This window comes from Gallinula chloropus, assembly GCF_964237585.1.
Source record: "Gallinula chloropus genome assembly, chromosome: 1".
Taxonomy (NCBI): domain Eukaryota; kingdom Metazoa; phylum Chordata; class Aves; order Gruiformes; family Rallidae; genus Gallinula; species Gallinula chloropus.
The window spans coordinates 6,903,391-6,916,024 of NC_140085.1; the positions used below are offsets into that span (position 1 = coordinate 6,903,391).

Below are 12,634 nucleotides of genomic sequence, written 5' to 3' on the forward strand. Positions count from 1 at the left end.
AAAACCAACAAACATTCAGCACACTGAAGAGAACAAGAAAAGCATTTAACATCAATTAATTTCAAACAATAAGTGAGTATTTCAAGCAATGTTTTGTACACTTGCAAGAGCGATTTCAGATTCCGAAGTTAGCTGTAATCTAGAAATAATCTCATTATAAAACCTAACCAGCAGTGCAGCTGTGTACTTTGAGTCTCATTTCCATAAGCACTACAGCAGCCTATTTTTGCTCTTATTCTCATTTAGAATATTAAGACTCTAAAAACTATTCTGATGGGATTCCACAGAATAGGGTTGCTATTTTCACAACCTGAGCTGTCTGGACAAGAAAAACATTTTTACCGCAGAAAAATATGGAACAAAATCTTTAGAACAACAGTATCAGTTACAAATGCTGACATAAACTCCAGCTTCGGCATAATAAACGTCATCAGGATTCTCTTTGGGAAAGCTGCAGTTGCAAAACGGTAATAATTAGGCTTAATATAGTTCAAAGCCAAATTATGGCAGCTGTACATACCACAACAAAAAGGATTAAATATCAAGTACACAATTTAACTACAACCAAACTCCGAAATATTTATGATTTACAGTAAATTAACTCAGAACACTGAATGTATCCCCAGTGCTGCTCTTACCTTTCTTAGCAGCATCTGTTCTCCGTCTTGCTGGCGACACCAGATCCTTTACAATCTGTAGCACTTGAATCATTGCTCGTTAACAAGATCAAAGAGATTAAATGCTCCTCTAAAATGCCAACAGGTTTCATTACTACATGTTATTGTATGTCCGTCTTCAGTATGCTCGAGCAAAACTGATGCAGGAACAACTCCTCTACCTTCACAGAAAGATTTCTGCCTGATGACTCTATAGGCTGGGGTGATGGATTTAAAGTGACTTCAGCACAAGGAGACAAAAACTGCAAGCAGTCCTAAATGTATTTCTACAGAACACTTTAAAATTATTCACTGCAGAGAACGCATACCAATTCCTCTAAATAAAGTTTAAAAGATACATTCACACCACAGAGTAAGTAAAGAAACACCACTTGAAATGAATGCCGACAGATGTAACATACTCCCCTAGGCTCAGTATCTAAGAAGAGTGTCTGCATCCTCTTTTAAAGTCTGTCTCAATTCATGAAATTTCACGTAATGCTTTAAGAGAGCTATCGATGCAGCGCAGAGCCAGCATCAGACTTACTACCAGAATTAAAATTACATCTAGCTTGCTAAACTCCATCAGGCACAAGCAAGCACCTGCTAAAAAGAGTCATTCAGTTCCTTTTCTCCCCCCTCTCGAACACACACCTCTGACACGCTTGTACGTGATGGGAATTCTTGCACACCAGGAGGCACGCTGGAAATCCTGGGAGTATTTCAGGCATTCTTCTCTCTCTCACCACCAGACGCCCAGAGAACTGTTTCAGCTAAGGTATTATCATTACTTCTGTCAGGTAATTTTAAGCAGACAAACTGCAGTATGTGCCCCACAACATTTTTAGTGCCATTTGGAAGATGTACAAAGGCTCTTCAGAAATGCCTTCTGTCAAAAGCCTCTACAGAGCTAACCAAAAAAAAAAAAAAAATCATGAGAAATTGTGTTTTATCCGGTCACATTAAATAACTGTCAGCCTTGAAGAGAGGCTGTGAACACTGTAAGAAACTGAATTCCTCCACAGCACTGTGAGGCCTTGCCTACACAAAGAAAGCGATTTAGGAAGCCAACTCCATTTGCCAAAACCCATAACAATAAAACAAACCGCAGGCCACAGCCGAGGCACAGCGAGACCTATTCTCTGGCCTTTAGACCTTCTGTTCCTATTGCTTAAGTGCTAGATGGGCGGGTGGGAAGAGGTCATCTCTTTCCACTTCCAGCTGCTGATCACAAGCTTTTTGGAGTTTTAGATTTACTGACGTATTTATCCACATGCATGTCAGCCTCTTGAAATGCATACGGCGTAGGCACGAGAAACTGCTTCTGTGATGTCAGTCTCATTTACAGCCTGCCCATTAATCCACCTCTGCCAGAAGTAATAGCAACCCAAAGTACTGTGGTATTTGCTTTGGCAAAACAAAGACAACTAAAATCATTCTTTCTGACAAGCTGTCCGATTTCTTCTTCCACCCTGCAAATATTTCAACGCCCACTCAATAGGAAGCTTGTAGACATACTGTGCAACTGTAACTGATCTCTTGAAGATTCTTCAAACTAGAAACAGAACCCCCAACTTTGTATTTTAAAAATAATTTCTAACTTCTGTACATGCCCTTAAATTCCAGGTCTCAGCCAAAACAGTTAAGTAAGATGTAGAATGCAGGGATGTCTGGTAAAGCTTACCTTAAGGTCTTTTATTTAATAATCTGGTCCTCAAAATTCCTGCTCTAAGAACTTTCCCATCATTATCTTGCCATGATGTGTCTTTTCTTTAGTTGGGTAATTGAACAACTTGTCCTCAAGTTAAAGCAAAGGAACATCATTACTTACAGCTACATTACATTGCAGATTTCCTCTGAAAGGCTGACTTCCAAGTGTGTTGTTCATAGAAGAACACACCTGTCTCTGCAGGACTAGGAAACTTTTGATGGTCTTTATAGAAATGTATTACAAACAGAAAAAAGAAAACAGAGAAAAGAAAATAAGAAAAAAGGAGTAAGGTAAAATAAGTCTTTGGTAATAACATCCACATGACCACCTAAAGCACAAGTATAACTTGCAGATCTTGAAGGTGATTTTTAACTGAACTAGATGACCTTATTTCCACAGCAAGGTTCTCAAGTGCTGGAATAAGGAGAGGAGGGTGGACTGAAAGAGTAGCAGTAGGAAAAGGGGAGTAGATGAAGAGAGAAAGGACTATGAGGCATGCTTTGTACTTGCTTCTGTGTTAATATTATTTAAAAAAACCCACACCACATGGGAGGCACTTCAGTACCTAGGAATTAACACCCAGGAAAGGGTGACAGCCATTCCCAACTGCAAAAAAGGGAAGTTGTTCCCTTATCTATAAAACGATCCCTTGTCCTGTGGTAACAAAGATGACTCACCGGAAAAGGATTAGTAGATTATTTGCAGGACTAGTAGTGAGAACATGAAACCAGTACCTAAACTTTGCAAAACAGCTATTGGAAAGGCCTTCATCCCAATCTCTCTCTCCCCCAACCAGTGCTAGGGGTATTTTAAGGAGTTGAAGCCTGGTCTGAGCTTTAAGAGACACACAAGAATTTGAAGGACTAAAAATCCTGTTCACTCACACACACCCATCTCCCTTGACATGAAATGACCTCCAAAAATGGCATGCACAGTAGTTTCTTTCTCTTATTTGTTAAGGAAATGATCACGTAGAAAGAAACTGAAAGAAGAACCCAAAGCTTTAAAAATAATTTAGGAAAACATAAACAAGTTTACTAAACATCCTGTATGATGTGTAACAAAAGAAAATGGTGCAAGTCTTCAGCATTCATGATAGTGCAACAGACTTGGACAAATCCCTGAAACTTCAAAGAAAGAGACAACAAACTTTGTGGCTTCTATTTCTCCTTCCTCAAATCAATTCATAAATTCATACACCTACCAAGACAGTAACATTAAACCATGACATCTACTTTAAATAAAGTAGCAATACCAAAAAGACTTCCAGAAACAAGACACAAAGAGCCAAATCATGTAATTTCAACTGATACTTGGTGACAGTTTGGTTACAGTTCCCTTTAACCTGTGAATGATGAAACCAAACTGGTATTTCCATAGAATCTGTCATTACAAATGCTATCTCTCAGACCATACCCTAACAAAACCACAAACAACGGGCAAGGATATTCACTAACTGAAGGTCACAGCAATTCTGACACAGATACACAAAGCAAAAAAAAAGCAACTGTTTGAGGAGAACGAGAGCGTTACACTTTTGAGTGTGTAAAACCTGAATTTCTGCTTCATATTTTTAATCACTGATAGTTAGCTTACTAAGTAACACATGCTTGATGATGTTCTTGCATTCTGCTTTTCTTCCTCAACTTTAAAGTTGTAGGAACACAGAAATCATCCATATGTTATCAACCTGATGAAATACACTGGTATAAGAAGGAGCAGATAGCCAGAATGGGATTTTATGGATCACTGTGTGCAGCCTTTGACCTCTCCTAACCATAATAAAAAAGAATGACCTGCATCCTGATTAGTCAGCTGCCATCACTCAAACTAAAAATGGTTCCATTAAAGTAATTATAATTAACTGGTCTTTGAAAGCAGTTCTTTTTTTCATAAAGCATATTGCCAGGAGGTAACATTTACAGCACAAAAGATATGTGGAAGTATGGCTGAGTGGTTATTTGTCAAATGACACTTGGAAAAGGAAAAAAAAAGTCAGACTTTAAGTTCAAGGAAAACTTATTTTCTCCTTCATTCTCATATTATCTGCAGTATTTATATATGCATGGCTTTCTGTCTAGGCTTTTAAAAAAAACATCAAGAACCCTCAGGGTAATCCTAGGCAGCACTGCAGCTATTTAAGTACCTACTTGTTTTGCCCTCATTTACAGAAATATCTACAAGCTACCAATAAAAAAAAAAAAATTAAAAGTCCCACACTAAAATGGCTTGAGGACATTTCATTCATATGAACAATAGGACTGCACACATTTTATTTGAGATGCAAAACTACTGAGACCATTCTTTTTCCATCCTACATCAATCTGAACTGGCCCAAATTCAGGCTGCATATAGATTATTCCACCACGTCTCTTATGAAACCGATGAAGATCTGTCTTTACAACCCTAACCTAGGCTCCTCACAGCCAGGATTATGTCCTTTTCACTACCTGCCAGACTCTAAACATGGTTAAGAAATTAAGATTTCAGGCCTGACAGCCCATAATGAAGGGCCAGTAGGCGCCAGCCCGATATGCAGCCCTGTTGCCACCTGTTTCAATGGAAGGGGGATCAAGCTCTAAGTCTTGCTGCTGTCATCTAGAAAGCACATTCATATACACACACAAAACACACCTCCTGGTATCTTTTCAGTTCTGCAAGAGAGCAAAGTACAGGCAGGAGATGGGGATTTACAAGAGCAGGGGACCGTTTGATCTTTGGACCCCTCTTTCTACATCTGTAAAATACAGATGGTGCTTCCATATGTTACAAAGTTAATAGGACTATTCAAAAAAAGAGGGCTATAAAAAAGTCAAGTACCAGCAACAGTGAGGGCAGCTGTTCTTAACACCAATCTGAATGTATGTTTTGAAAGCTGCAGTTTCTGAAACCAGGGGGTAGAACGGCTTCATCTTCCCTCCCATCCTAGCAAAGGGACTCAGAAAACCAAGTAGATTTTATGAACAGGAACAACCACCTCACAATCAGGAGAAAAGTTTTCAACAATGCATTAAAGAATTAAGGAAATAAAGGTAAAGCACATTAGCTGAGAAAAGATTCTTTCAACATATTTGTGTTATGAGTTCACAATAAAAACGCTGTATTTATTTGAAAATATAATAAATTCAGATAAAGTCTACCTAGCAGCTAAGTCCTGGCAAGACCTAAAGTATCACCAGAAATAACAGTCAGGAATAACAGGATAAGGGCAGGATGACAGACATCACATTTCTGGACTTGTGCAAGGCATTCAACACTGACCTGAATGACATCTTTGTCTCTAAATTGGAGAGACAAGGATTTGACAGATTGACCACTCAATGGGTAAGGAACTGTCTGGGTGGTTGTACTCCAAGAGTTGTGGTGATAAGTTCATGACATGTGGAGGTCCACAAGTGGTTCTCCTCAGGGGTCAGTACCAGGACCAGCACTGTTCAACATCTTTTCTGATGACAGAGACAGTGGGATTGAGCACACCCTCAGCAAGCTTGCCAGTAACACCAACCCTGTTGTGAGATTAACATACCGAAAGAAAGCCATCCAGAGGGACCTGGACAGGCTAGAGAGATGGCCTCACGCAGACTGCATGAAGTTCAACAAGGCCCAGTGCAAAGTCCTGCACGTGAGTTGGCACAGTCCAAAGCACAATTACAGGCTGGGCAGGGAATGGATTGAGAGTAGCCCTGGGGAGAAGGACTTGGGGGTGCTGAAAAGCTCAACATGAGCTGGCAGCGTGCGCTAGCAGCTCATAAGGCCAACCATGTCCTGAGCTACATCAAAAACAGCAGGTCAAGGGAGGTGATTCTGCCCCTCTGTTCTTATGAGATCCCACCTGCAGTACTGCATTCAGATCTGCTGTCCCCAGTACAAGGAGGACATGGAGCTGTTAGAGCGAGTCCAGAGGATGATGGGGGCTGGAGCACCTCTCTGCTATGAAGACAGGCTGATAGAGTTGGGCTTGTTCAGCCTGGAGAAGAGAAGGCTCAGGGGAGACCTAATTACAGCCTACCAATACTTAAATGGGCCCTAAAGGAATTTTGGAGAGGGACTGTTCACCAGGGAACAGAGTGACAGTACAAGAGGGAGTGACTTCAAGCTGAAAGAGGGCAGGTTTAGATTAGACATTAGGAAGAAATTCTTTCCTATGAGGGCGTTGAGGCCCTGGTACAGGGTGCCCAGAGAAGCTGTGGCTGAGTTTGGAATTAAATGATCTTTACGGTCCCTTCCACCCTATGCATTATATGATTCTATAAACGTTTTGGTTTATCCTCTCTGACATTTCCTGTCACAGTTGGACTTCAAATTAATATCTCAAAATAAACAGGCATTGAGCTCTGAGACAGGCAATATATCATGATACAAATTATTACCATAGCAGCTATAAAATAGGTTATCTATCCTTTCTCACTAACATTTTGAGTTAATTTTCCAATCTGTGAACTGAAGGCTACAGTTTTCATTAAGTTTTAAATAACCCACTGTAGTTGGAATAACAGAATTTTAGAGTTCCAGATCAATACCTAACCCGCCCCATAAATCTCTGAAACTTTAAATTCTGATCCTCATTATTTTCTACATATTATTCTTTGACAGCAATTCACTAAGGGGGATCATTAAAAATAGAAAAAAAAAAAAATCCTAATGCTCTCAAGAAGTCACATGTGGAATTGTGGTAGCCTTTCCTGTGAAAGTATTTCCAGTAGTGATATGACTGCTCTTATTATTCAATGCACTGATTTTTCAAAGATGACTGCTTTTGGCTATGCATATTGCAAAGCATCCATAAAAATAAATAAATAAATATCCTCACAGTCTTCTGAATAGTCCTATGTTGTCAGTGGATGTTTAACACTTAGGAATATATTTTTCCTTCAGTTCTAGCACTTTTGCTACCATTTTCAAAGTACAACTACAGTTTTTAAAGCAACATAGGAAGCTCTTTTAGTAGACATCTTCTTGGGAGCAGATAGTAGCTAAGTGGACGGTGATCAAAGAGGTTGAGAGCCACTTGTTCACTTTCATATAAGTCTGGTTTTCTTTCATCTTTGGGAATATAATAAAGTTGTTCATTGAACACAGAATGATGATAGAGGGCTTCAATAAATGGTCCATGAAATTAATGTCACCTCCTTCCAAGAAAAAAAAAAAAACACAAAACCAAACAACTTGATCAATGTAAAAAAAGCAAAAAAAATGTTAAAAACAGGGCAAGATTAAGACAGAAAAACATACAGCTACATTCAGCAGACATTATTGCACACAGTGAAAGAAACTACACATTGCAAAATCCTGTCACTGCACAATACTCTTACTGTTATCCTTCTTACTCAACTCACATTACGTTTTACCCTCCTAGCTCTTGCTACAACACATTTTGCAAGTGGATCTAGATGATAACAAGACACACAACCTTCCCAGAGAGCCACAATAAAGCCAGGGGAACTGGCTGTCTGGATCACTTTTATCTTCCTCCTGATAACAGCCACCAGACACTAATGGAGATCAATATCAGAAGTTGGTGTTCAAATACATCTTAATACATCCATGAATGAAAAAAAAAACCCTCCAAAAAACCTACATACACATTGCTTAGTCTTTGTTCACATATTTACTGTAAAACTGTACCATCAGAAATTTACACATACAAGTGCATCTACACTGAACAGTTTAGAAACATTTTAAAAAGCTTCCAAAAGATCTTAAATATTTAACTTGCAAAGATTTGTCAAAAGAAATAGTTTAAGCTAGAGCGCAGAAATCCTTAGACACAAGAAAGATACCTCATCTTGTGGAACTATGTGATTAGGGTTGTGTTAATCAAGCTACATAGTTGTTATGATAAAAAGTAACGACTGAACAACAGATTCTTATTATGTATCTTTAAATCTACTCTATTTTTCTCCTGTCCTTCACACCCATGCCCTGAAAAGGGCTAAAGGCAGTTTATAAGGCACACTAGCTCATAAATAAACAAAGCTCCACCAGTGCAAATGTTTAAAACAAAACAAAAAAACAAAACCAAAACCCACAAAAAACAAAGCCACTCCAAAAAAACCCAACACCCTTGTATCTAAGTAGCTCACTTAAAAAGCCCTTATTTTTTCATATATTTAAAACCAAGAGGAAGAACATACATCAAATATCATCTCTGTAAATGCACACACCTCACAATTTTCTCAGTCTCCCTTGTATTACAGTCCAAATCTTTATACAGTTTTAAATGTGAATGATGATTTCTAAGAGAAAAGTTCCATAGTAGACATCTCAAAAAGAAACCAAACATTTATAAAGTTGTAATTATGACAACTGAAAAGTTTTTAAAAAAGTATTCCAAATAATATGCAGCATTCCCTGCACATGCACCATTTCAAACAGAAGATGCAGCAATTCTGCATTTCCTGGATTTGGGTCATGGTTATATTATTAATCAACAGATTTATCTTCAAGCTAAAGGATAGTAAAAACATTCTGTCAAACCCCAACATACAGAAAGAAGCCATACCAGTCATTAAAAGATTATTTTTATTTTGCAATATTAAACACAAAATTAGAAATTATTACTGTCTTACAGGTGTCAATACTGGTCAATGTAAATTAATTAGTTCAATCCAGGAAAGATTAATAAAAGTTAGTTTGTTCAATTCAAAGAAAAAAAAATTAAAATTTGCTTTTAATTTAAACTCTTACTCGATTTCCTGCTCAGATGTATATGAGCACGATTAATAATTTCTTACCTCCTTGAAGCAAATAAAAACTACAAAATTTGATGCAGGGCTATTTGTCAGTGGGATTAAATCCTTTTAACTGCATGTTAACATTTCTATTCTAACAGTTAAACCAAGTAATAAAATGCAGCTGCCTACAGTCACCAGAAAGAACATCAAACCTTAACAGTTCACTGCAGAACACACAGTATTTTTATTGAGCCCATGTATTTGTAGGCTTAATTTGTGCAGCAGGTAACCTGTGGTATGGCTTTCCCTCCCTGCGATAAAATCAAAGTTTATAAAACAAGTTTTTGAACACTTTGTAGTAGGCTAACCTAACATTAAAGAAGTATCTATTCCTACAAATACAGCTTACCTATTGATGAAAAAAATCTATTACAAAGCGACACATGCTAGGGAAGAAAGAATTTAGGCTTCAAAAGTAACTGAAGGCAATTAGCCTGAAGGTCACACAGAAGCAATCCACTCTCCTTTGAGAAGCCGCCTACCTGGGTCTGTTTGGTTACTGCAGCTGCGTTCTAATGGGACACACTGTTAAATGCCCACCTTCAGGCTTCTGCCTCCTGCTCTCCTTGTACATTCACTCAGAAAATGCAGTCTTTTAAAACAGATTTTAGCTAACATATCTAAGAAGTCCAAGCTTGGTACTTGAATATGACCACCATGTTCACAGTAACTACTTAAATGTAATGCCAGAGTTATATTTGAGATAGTTATTCTGGTTAAACAGCTGGTTTTGCCTATTTTTATGGTTATCTCTGTTTTGCCTCTGTTCTTACAAATGGATTTATTCAACAGCGCACTGGAACTAGCACATCACACTTGCTTCATATCCAGTACGTATGGCCCAGCTACTATCAAAGAGTTCTCTAAGTCCCTCATCAATTAAAAATCAGAGAAACACCTGGGCATCTTCACAGCACTGCCTACAGATAAACTACGCTAGTGCAAGACAGAGGCAGGATGCAGCACAGGCTTCTTTATTCAGCTTCACTTTAAGACAATCAAACTATCCAAATGAAGAATACCTTACCTACCTATTAGAAGAGCAAAGATAGAGGAATTGGACATGTCCTAGCAGCTCAGTCCCAGTTGTGGCAGACAGAAGACTGTAGCACATTTACTGCTCTCCATACTCCCTCTCTGTAGCTGCAGAGAATTTAAAATCATGCCAAGTTACAGCCAACAATTGCTCATGGTCCAAACAAGAAGGGACTGAATTGCACCACTCTACCCAGTATTACAGCCAGGCATTTTAATCCAGTATTTTAACTACCCGTGGTATTACACCAGTGTTAAAGGAACTAAAAAAGGAGTTGGACTTAATGATCCTTATGGTCCCTTCCAACTCAGGATATTCTCCGATTCTATAAAAAAGAAGTGCCATCACACACCACTGATATTAGATTTATCCTTGCACTTGATCTGTTATGTTTCACTCGACAACACCTGGTCTTGCTACACTATCTTGTAGGACCACTGAATATACAGCATTAAGTAAACACTTAAGCTAAGAGCTAGTTTCTCCACAACAGATGTGCCACTTCATTATTGTTGCATTAAAAAAATAAAAATACACACACCCAAGAGCCTTACAGAGGGTTTCACATAAATATTATTTCTTTACTTTGTTTTAGTGCATGGGGAATAAATAAATATTGAAATGTCCCTACATGTGACCTGTTAGCCTTTGCTTTAACAAGAAATACTTTCCTACTGCAAAGTAAAAACTACAGACATTCTTGTTACTGTTTCCAGCACAGAAATGAGCATGGTAGGGGGAGAGGAAGTAGGTAGGAAACAAAAAGCAAAGCTGACGCTTATCAGTTTGTACCTAATCTCTTTACAGCAAACTATGAACCTTTTTTTTTCTTCTCTCCCATCCCCCAAGACCGACCCTGACATCCTTCAAACATGCTTACAGTAACTTGCTGTAACTGGGTCATAGGGAAGAGGAAGCTAAAAACTTGTCTAGCATTTACAGCCAGATATAAATACAAAATATAACCACTCTGAAGCATGCAAGGCAAGCTGGGCCTGTCAAACAGCCTGGACACAAAGCATGGCTGTAGAACTGCATCACTGGTAAGATCAGAGAGCAGCAGCTGACAAGTGTCACCTCCAAAAAGTGAGTTTGGGGGAAAGCAGAGAAGGAGGGTTATATCATTGCAGTGTTTATACAACTCAGAAATAGCAGCATCACAAAATAATTCTCCTCATATAATGTTATAGAAAATGCTACTACTAGGGGGGTGGGGGGGAAGAAAGAGAGAGAGAGAGAAGAAAAAAGCAACAGAGTGAACTGAATGCAGCCAAACACATTCTGGCAAGAGACTTTTTTTCCCCCATGTCTCAAACTTCTGGGAAGTCTGACTCCTGCTCAAAAGAGCTCTGAGTGAGCCTTTCAGCACTCTACCATGGAATTAGGCAGGTTTTCAAAAAGCTTTTCAAGGGTAAAGCAGAAAGACCACATTCAAGAATCCTCTCCTATGGCAAGCCAAAGTGCTTTATTAAAACAAAGTGCCCTTTTATATTAGTGATCTATTAGATTAATGACTGCACTGGCCAAAAGCACTGGAGATACTACCACACGTCGGTATGCCTTCCATTCCAGAGGATAATTATGTTATACAAAATAAAACAGAAGGGAAACAGAAAAAAAGAAACCACAAGACACCAGCCTCCTAAACCCGCCTGCAAGTTCTGCACAGCCTTCAGCTCACTTCAGGAATTTTGAGCAAGAGAGGTCCAGGCATACCAATAGCCTTGAAAAAATTCCAGTCCTATCTTGTCAGTCTTCCACATCATTTTAAGATTTAAAAATATCTTAATTCTAGGGGACTCTCTTGTAACGAGAGATTAAATGAGCCTTATAATCAGCTGATTGATAGACTATCACCTAAGTGCAGCTACTTTGCTTACACAAACATCTGCAACCATCCTCTAAACACGGAAAGGAGAACAGATTTGATAGTTTAAGTAAAGAAAAGATCTTAAATTTAAACACAGAGAGAGCCAGTCACTGAGCCAGTAATCCTGCTGGGATTACTTGCATAACCCCATTTATGGCAACAATCCCAAATATTTTCCATCCGTGCTACAAATCAAAGAAGTTGTTTCCTATCAAAAACTGAGTATGGAATGCCAGGGTAGGTTTTCTTGAAATACAGTCAATTTACCTCAAAATAAACACACGTCTTGTAAATCAAATATTTTGGGTTTTGAATATAAAATAATAACATAAAATGAGGCTACAGGTCTCTTACTGTTCTTATCTTTGATGAAGTCACAGTAATGAGCAGCAATAGCTTCACTTTTCCAACACAGTGGGACATATTATTCAACCATTTATACAGAAAGGGAGAACAGCATGACTCACAAGGGGCGAGGAAAGTCCTCTGAATACCTCCACACTGCTGTTGGAAAAATTCTCCTCCTTCCCATTTCTAATCCTTCATCTCACTCAGCTGTTTTGTGAATGCAACAGGAAATTATAACACCACTAGGAAGTTCAACACCGCAGCCTCTAGATAGTCCTT

The 12,634-nt window shown here is 38.6% G+C and overlaps 1 protein-coding gene across 1 annotated transcript in view; it reads right to left on the reverse strand.

Moving 5' to 3' along the window:
• The window catches only part of USP6NL (USP6 N-terminal like), a gene marked incomplete at both ends in the record, with an annotated part of 98,059 nt that extends 97,348 nt beyond the window's left edge, over window positions 1-711 (reverse strand). The window contains one exon of the mRNA XM_084268511.1: window positions 639-711. Within this exon, the coding sequence (XP_084124637.1) occupies window positions 639-711 (73 nt within the window). The remainder of the gene's footprint in view (window positions 1-638) is intronic.
• Between the last annotated feature and the right edge of the window lie 11,923 nt (window positions 712-12,634).